Source organism: Mirounga leonina, unplaced genomic scaffold (assembly GCF_011800145.1).
Source record: "Mirounga leonina isolate KUSES-001 unplaced genomic scaffold, KU_Mleo_1.0 Mir_128, whole genome shotgun sequence".
Taxonomy (NCBI): Eukaryota; Metazoa; Chordata; class Mammalia; order Carnivora; family Phocidae; genus Mirounga; species Mirounga leonina.
Genome location: NW_023270320.1, coordinates 39,940,942 through 39,948,525, shown reverse-complemented (window position 1 = coordinate 39,948,525; position 7,584 = coordinate 39,940,942). Strand labels below are relative to the sequence as shown.

Here is a 7,584-nt window from a genome sequence, read left to right as displayed (position 1 = left end):
CTCCCTCCGACGCTGTCTGCCGGGTCCGTCTGTCGTGGGTCTTCCTCCCGGCGTCTCTCCTGACGCTGTCTGCTGGGTCCGTCTGTCGTGGGTCTTCATCCCAGTGTCTCTCCAACGCTGTCTGCTGGGTCCCTCTATTGTGGGTCTTCATCCCGGTCTCTCTCCGATGCTGTCTGCTGGGTCCGTCTGTCCTGGATCTTCATCCCGGTGTCCGTCTGCCACTGCAAAAGCACAAAGTGAGCATCCAGTCCAGACTGGGGCGTATGGTTTCCCAAAGCCGCTTACCCCCAGTGTGTGGGGGCACCTGACGCCCTCCCTGCACACCCTGTTCCCCCCGGAGGTTGTCTTGCCGCCGTGGCCCATCGCCCTGGAAGGGGAGGAGGGTGTGGAGAGCAGTTCCAGTCCCACTAGATGCTCTTGCACTGGTTATGCTTCCCACCACAGCTTTGAGTACAGCACTCGGAAAGCCGTGACCCAAAATTGGTCTGATTTTCACTGCGTTTTGTGAGTTAGAGGACAAGATGCCCAAAGAGCCATGTCCTCCTTTTCTACCACCCGTCCCATCCTCAGGCCAGTGTTTCCTAGTGACGAGCGTTGGTGCACTCAGCTTTACCCTCGGATGACTCCACGCATGTTTATGCTGTGCGGACGTAGGCGCATTGGAGTCCTCTGGGCTGTGTCACCCCCAGAACCCTCCTGTCCGTGACCGCCCAGTGGCGCCCACACACCTGCACGTTCTGTGTGTGCACGAACATCAAACCTCCAGTCTAGACTTGTGTCCTTGACGCGGCTCGGGTGGGTTGTGTTGTATACCTATATACATAAAATTACCCTTTTGTGCTCTTACTGGACTATCAAATCCAGTAGGTTCTAAAGATGAAGACTTCCCACGCTAGAAAGAGCAAAATTTGAAAATAAAACTGATATTCTGTAACTCAGGCCCTTTGTTGGAAGTGACCAAAGCTTCACGGAACCTGGGTCATCCTTGGGGGTCCGAGCACGCTCCCACTTGTGGACTCTAGGATTGTGCAGACTGGGCAGGGTCGCTGTCTTCCGTTCAGAATTCAGTTCTGAAAACCGTCACACTCACGCTGTTTGGCACTAACCACATCCCACGTCACATCGTCTAACAAGTGACAGTGAACTTGCCCGTGACGAGCACGCACGTTTTGTAGAGCAAACTTTTGGGTTATGAAGGCGTAGAATTTATAGCAAGCGCATTGGAAGGAGCTTTGTGAATTGTAGGTCGCCAGCAGTCACATCACCCCGTGATGGAGGTTTTGCTGCACTGTCCGGAATATTCAAGGGAAAATATTTTGATGGAAAAGTTCTGAGAGGTCATGTTAAATCAGCCTTTCTGTGTCCCCACTGAGTGAGCACGTTGCCTGCCAGGAGGGACCAGCCACATAAAATGGCCGAATTAGGACTTTTTAAAAACCAGTGTAACTTTAAAAAAAAAATACACATTGACCACACTAAAAGCTTCAGCAAATTAAACCAGACTCAAGATTATTTGTGAATTAGGAAGCAAAACAGAGGATTGGGGTTTGGTGTCTTCCTGCATCCTGGTGACATCTGGGTGAGCCAACAGCGAGCCGGTCAGCGGCCGAGCCCGGGCGAGCCAGCAGCTGGGCCCTGCCCGTGTGCTATGGTTTATGTTCAGGGCTGGAGGTGCAGAGAGAGTCCCAGCTGGTGCATTTCCTCCCACACTGAGGCCCGTTGCTGCCTCTGTTCCTTCTGTGGGTGTGTTTATTACGAGCACGTGGGTAAGCCTTCCAGCATGTGATGTGTCACTCTGTTAACGGCTGTGGGTTGGTCTCATTTGCTTCTGAAAGTGGCCGCACACCAGTACCTGTATGTTTTACAGGTATTTTATACCTGTACGCAAAATTAACGCAGAGTGCCCACCCATCTCCAAAACCAGGTCATTCAAACAGGCAGATGTCCAGAATTCCTGGGGACAAAAACACTATTAGCTTTTATTTATTTATTTATTTTAAAGATTTTATTTATTTATTTGACAGACAGAGATACAGCGAGAGAGGGAACACAAGCAGAGGGAGTGGGAGAGGGAGAAGCAGGCCTCCCGCCGAGCAGGGAGCCCGATGCGGGGCTCGATCCCAGGACCCCGGGATCATGACCTGAGCAGAAGGCAGACGCTTAACGACTGAGCCACCCAGGCGCCCCCACTATTAGCTTTTAAAAGAACATACAAGTCTATGTTGAGAAATAAAACCAAATCTTTTAATTTTTTGTAAATTTTGTTTTGGTTTTGTTTTGGGGTCTTTTTGGGGAGAGGGTCTTGGGTTTTGTGTGTTGTGTGTGTGTGTGTGTGTTTATCGTCGCAAGAGAATTCATAAAAATGGTTACGTTAACTTACCTTTGGCCTGGTATTAGACCATTTGCGTCTGTGTTTTTCTGCAAGATGGACTTCAGGTGGAATTCAGCCATATGGGAGGTGACCTCCATTTCTACAGGGGAAGCAGCGCGTTGTTTTAAATGCCACCTTCGCCTCTCACGGGCAGTCTGCCTGTCCGCACCGGAGCCAGCAGAGGGACGCCCGGAGTCCCCGGGACTCTCCTCGGACGCGTGGCCGTACCGTGGCAGCGGCGAGTCCCGCGGCGCCCAGAAGCACCCTCCCGGCCCGATGATGCCTCTGGGTCTCGGGGCTGTAAAACCAAACCAGACAAACAGCCAAAGCCGTGAAGGCCCGTCTGACCCCGCTGTTCCCCGCGAACCTTTCCCGCGCCCTTTCCAGCAGCAGGCGCGGGAGGTGGCCTGTGCCCGAGCTGTGCTGTGGGGCGCGTGCGGGACGTCTGTCCTGGGCACGCTAGAGCCCCCCTCTCCTGGCAGGCGTGGGGGCTCCTCCTGCTGGGGTGCCCAGGACAGAAGCCCGGCCCCTGGTGTCTCTCTTCCCTGCAGCGGAAGTGAGCACGGTGTGTGGTTGGAGAGCCCGGGAGGGCATGCTCAGCACAGCAAGCGCTCTGGCTGGAGGCCGGTGGCGTTTCCAGGCGGGGCACCGACCGCCTGTCCCCAGCGCTGCGCGGCTGCCGAGACCACTCCACTTCCCTCTCTCCGTCCAGGGCACCAGCGCCTGTCCGTGACCAGCCTGCTCGTCTGCCACGGCTTGCTGATGGTCGGCACCAGCCTGGGCATCGTGGTGGCCTTGCCCGTCCCGCGTCTGCAGGGCATCCCCAAGGTGACTGGTGAGTAGACGCCCCTGCAGGCCTGCGCCTCCCGGGCCCGTGTCCTGCCCTGTGCTCTCACCATGCCCTCCATCTCTGTCATGCTCTCGCATCCCGGGAGCTGCTTACACGCTGTGCGTTATCACTCTTTCTTCTTTTAGCGTACTTTATAGACTGTTAATGTGAATCATCAGTTCCTACTTCTGTTTTTTTGCTGCTTATGTTAGTGGCCCAGGGAGAATCTTACCCCAAAAACATGTTTTCGTGTTCCCTTTGTTGCCACTTACTACTCTGTCACTTAGATACACGATTTTGCTCAATGGCAGTGGATGCTCTTTACATTTTGTATTACAAAGAAGGAAGCTCAGCATCTGAACAGGATTTTTGCAGTGTTGGTAGTGTTCAAATGGGTAGAGTCTTTTCAGGAAGCGATTTGGCATTTTGGATCACGAGCCTAAAAATGCCCGTGTGTCTGGAGTCAGGATTCTTCAGTTCTGAAATCTGCCTTGGGGAGCAGCCGAGTCTATGAACAAAAGCAAGATGCAAAAAAGATACTTGACACAGCTTAAAAATTAGGGGTGAAGAGAGACTTAAGAAAATGGTCGTACTGGCGTTTTAGAATGTAGCAAAGCTGGTGAAAACAATGTTTGTGGAGAGCTTTGAGTGATACGGAAAAACGTTAATTCTATAAGTAAAACCAGCATGTGATGTGTCTTAAATTTTATATTGATTACATAATATCAGCCATGTGGGAAAAAAATCTCAGAGAAAAAGATTTGTAGGAAATTCACCAGAATGTTAATAAAGATTCTGTGCCTACATCCTCTTCCTAATGACAACACCAGAATATTTCATGTGACTTCAGACGCCCTTCCTTCCTCAGCGAGCTGTGACAGACTATGGTAAATAGGTCTGTGGTTTACATAAGTTCAAGAGCCACCTGTTAAGGTTAAGGATTCCAGTTTTGTTCATGTCTCCATTTCTGTTTTTATTATGATCCATATACGGCACACACAGCATCGCATGTGACGAACACCTCCAGTTTCCATGGTGCCGGTGAAGGGGTCACCCTCCAGCTTCCACCGGCCCGGGCGGACCGCGCCCCTCCTACCTTCAGTGCCCGCCCCCAACCATACAGAACCGTTCTCCTGAGTTGCATATCCTCATTCCATTGATTTTTCCATATAATCTTGCCAGTTTGTACCTCAAAAAACCAAATTTGTAATTTCGCTGTTTCTCCCATTTCCTAGATTTGCCTCCTCACGTAGGTATTTCTCCATAACTCTTTTTGTTTCAACGTTACTGCCGAGAGGCGTCCTTGCTGGCGCGAGAGAGTGCGGCTCGCTCGTGCTCGCTGGTGTAGGGTAGCCTTTGGCGTCCGCGGGCCCCACGGAGGCTGTCGGTGTCCAGCGTCCCATGTTCTGTGTTGCTTGTGATGCCTCTGTGCGTGTTCGCCCGGCCCGCGTCCTTCTGGGGTGCACGCCGGGCACGGAATCACTGCGCGTACGAAACGCCTGTGCTCACCTGCCCGAGGTGACCCGGAGATGTTTCCCCCCGGTTGTCACGTCGGGGGACGCCTCCCTCGCTGGTGTCTGAGCCTTCCTGCCCCTCCGCCCCGCCCCGTACCTGTGGGTGTCCGCTCTGTTCACGGAGGAATGGCAGCTCACCCTGGCTAAAGAACCCTGTAATTTTATCTGCTTTGGCCAACGTGGGATGAAGGTGAGGGCTCTTGCCTGTGTTAGCCTTAAAGCACTTGGTGAAAAAGGGCACGTGCTTGCCATGTCCCTGTCACCTCACCCGTGAAGCGCTTGCCAAGTGTGGACACCCTGTTCCCACCTGACAACATAGGGGCAGGGTGTTTGGGGACGGGGAATAATCCTTGTTTCAAAACAGACCTCTGGGTAGTTTCTGATATGTGCTCTTGGGTGAGGTGAGGATTTTAAAGTTAAATTCACATCACTCCTAAATTGAAAAGTCCCCCCTAAATAAATTAATTAGATAGATGGATAGAAAAGTCCCGAATTTAATTAAAACAATGGAAGGAACTCATTCTAAACTCTAGAACCTTCTTATAATGAGAGATGGCAGGAAGCTGCTGGTATTTTAAGCATCTTGTGCCTAGAACAGACACATGTCTGGCACTTAATTTTTCAATCAAGACTTAGGAAAATCACATCGATCTCTGTAGCGCGGGGAACAGGAGGACCGCTCTTTTACTGCTAAGAGTCCCATGCGGGTGTTAGGGATTTAGACCACCACTCTGAAAGCTTTCTGGGAATTAAGTGGAAGTCCGCGAGAATGCGACTGGGCGCCATTCTGGCTTTAAGCTGTCCCTTGGTATCCGAGTTCTGCGTGGGTTCCTGTGGTTCGGACGAGGGAGAGATGCTTGCTGATTCCTCTGTGATCCTGTCTGTTGCATGTGGTGCGCGCGGAATGACCCCCACTCAGGAAGAGGCATGGTCTCCTACCACGCACACAACGGGCCCGTCAAGTTCCTGGTCATGGCCGCCGCCGCTGTCAGGACAGACAAGGACAAGCCCGCGGACAGCCCGCCCCCCGGCGCGGAGCCCCAGGACGAAGAACAGAAGGAGGCGCTGCCCGGCGAGGGGCCCGGCCTGAGCCCGAGCGGCGCAGACGCCGTCTGGCTGGGGGGCTCTCTGGGCTCCGTGACTCACCGAAGCGATTTCTCCTCGTCCTCTGGGTCCCTGACCCCCTCGCAGGGCTCGGGCTCCCTGGAGCCCAGATCGGAGGAGAGTATGGTCTACGACCTTCTGCGGCTCCCCGGCGTCCTGCCGAGCAGAGGGCGGCGGGCCAGGAGGGCGAAAGCCTGCTCGGTGCTGGTGGCGTGTGGGGGCCAGGGCCACCGGCGGGTGAGCAGGAAGGCCCGACAGCAGCGCCCAGAGGAGCTGGCCTCCTCCGTCATGGTCTGGCAGATCCCCCTGCTGAACGCGTGAGCCGGGGCGTTGGCCGCCGAGGACGGCTCTCGGCCGCGTCGGGTGACCTGGCGGGCCGTAGCCTGTCTACACTGGTTGAGGATGAATTAGGTCTTTGGGGAAGGCACGTGCAATATCATCGTGGTGTCGTGGTGGTGGGTTCCTGCCGGCCGGTCCCCTGTGTCCACACAGAGGCAGGTGCAGCTGCCGTGAGGAGGCAGCACGCGGGGCCGTCGGGAGCTGCGGGAGGGCACCCTGCTCCTGACGGCCGCGGCCCACGCACACGCCCGGGGTGCCCCAGACCGACTCCCGGGCCCCGCTACCCCGAGAATTTGCAGACTAAGAACGTCTGGGAAGGTATAACCTGTTCGGTAGTATGGACACTTACTAACAATTCTTAGAATAATAACTTTACTTGATTCAGAGTCACTGCTTTTATTTATAAGGTCTCTCTCTAAATTCTGGAGTAGAGTTTGTAACAATGAAGAAAGCCAGTGAACACACACCAGTCCAGCAGCGCTGCTGGACTGGTTTGCTTTCTGAAGCGAACTGGGTTTTCCAAAGTGGTGCCCTGTGTGTATTGTATATTTTAACAAAGTGGTATTTTTATATTGCTTTTTTGTCTATTAAAAATTAGCAGTTAACGTTTCAGTCAGTACATGATCTGTAATATTTCACAAATAATGTTTGCTTTGAACCAAAATGCTCAAAACCTCATCAACATTTGGACTCGAGCACCAACGCCAAACTCTTCCTCCCTCCTCGCGTCCAAGAGTATTGATGCCCAAGTCCGAAGAGTGTGTGTTTCCCGGTTGTGGGAAATGCGCAGAGAGGGCGCCGGCCGGCTCTTTCACGGTGCTAGTCGGTGTGGCCGTGGGACGCGGGCCGAGGCGGGCAGCCCTGCCCTCACGCGCCCTGTCACTTCGCCGCGTCTCCCACGGGCGCACAGGCTCTGCTCTGCGCTCACGAAGCCGGGGCGCGCGTCCGGGTGTGCAGCTGAGCAGCGAGTCCGTGGCGCTCCGCGTGGATTCATGCATCCGTGTCGTACTTACTGAGGGCTTTAAAACCATTTCTGCAGGCGTCACGGGAGGTAAATTTCTCAGCACTTTACAGAGGACTAAAAATGCTAATTTTATGACCCAGCCAAATATTTTCCAAGGTGCATATATACCCCCACTGTGAAAGTAATATCTTCCCAAGCTTCCTTAAATTGTTAGCTGCTATTTTCAATCATCAATAAAGTCTTTATTTAAAAATACCGTATTCGAATTGCCTTTTCTTCCCCCATGAACCGCGGAGGGGCACTTACGTTCTGTTCTGGCAAGGCGAGGGGTGGCCCGGTGGGCCCTTTGGGATTCAGGCGCTCCACCTGCCTGTTTGGGAGTTCGGTACAAACTCCAGAGACTGTCACAACCTGTGTAGGAAAGTATGCTGTGATTCGAGGCAGGTGCCGAGAAATGTTCAAG

The 7,584-nt window shown here is 53.4% G+C and overlaps 1 protein-coding gene across 8 annotated transcripts in view; it reads left to right on the top strand.

The window, feature by feature from the left end:
- The window catches only part of ARHGEF10 (Rho guanine nucleotide exchange factor 10), a 103,929-nt gene extending 96,553 nt beyond the window's left edge, over positions 1-7,376 (top strand). For all 8 annotated transcript variants that reach the window (XM_035004326.1, XM_035004325.1, XM_035004323.1 and 5 more), the window contains 2 exons: positions 3,084-3,206; positions 5,634-7,376. In XM_035004326.1, the coding sequence (XP_034860217.1) occupies positions 3,084-3,206; positions 5,634-6,139 (629 nt within the window). In that variant the 3' untranslated portion in view covers positions 6,140-7,376. The remainder of the gene's footprint in view (positions 1-3,083; positions 3,207-5,633) is intronic.
- The last annotated feature ends 208 nt before the right edge of the window (positions 7,377-7,584 follow it).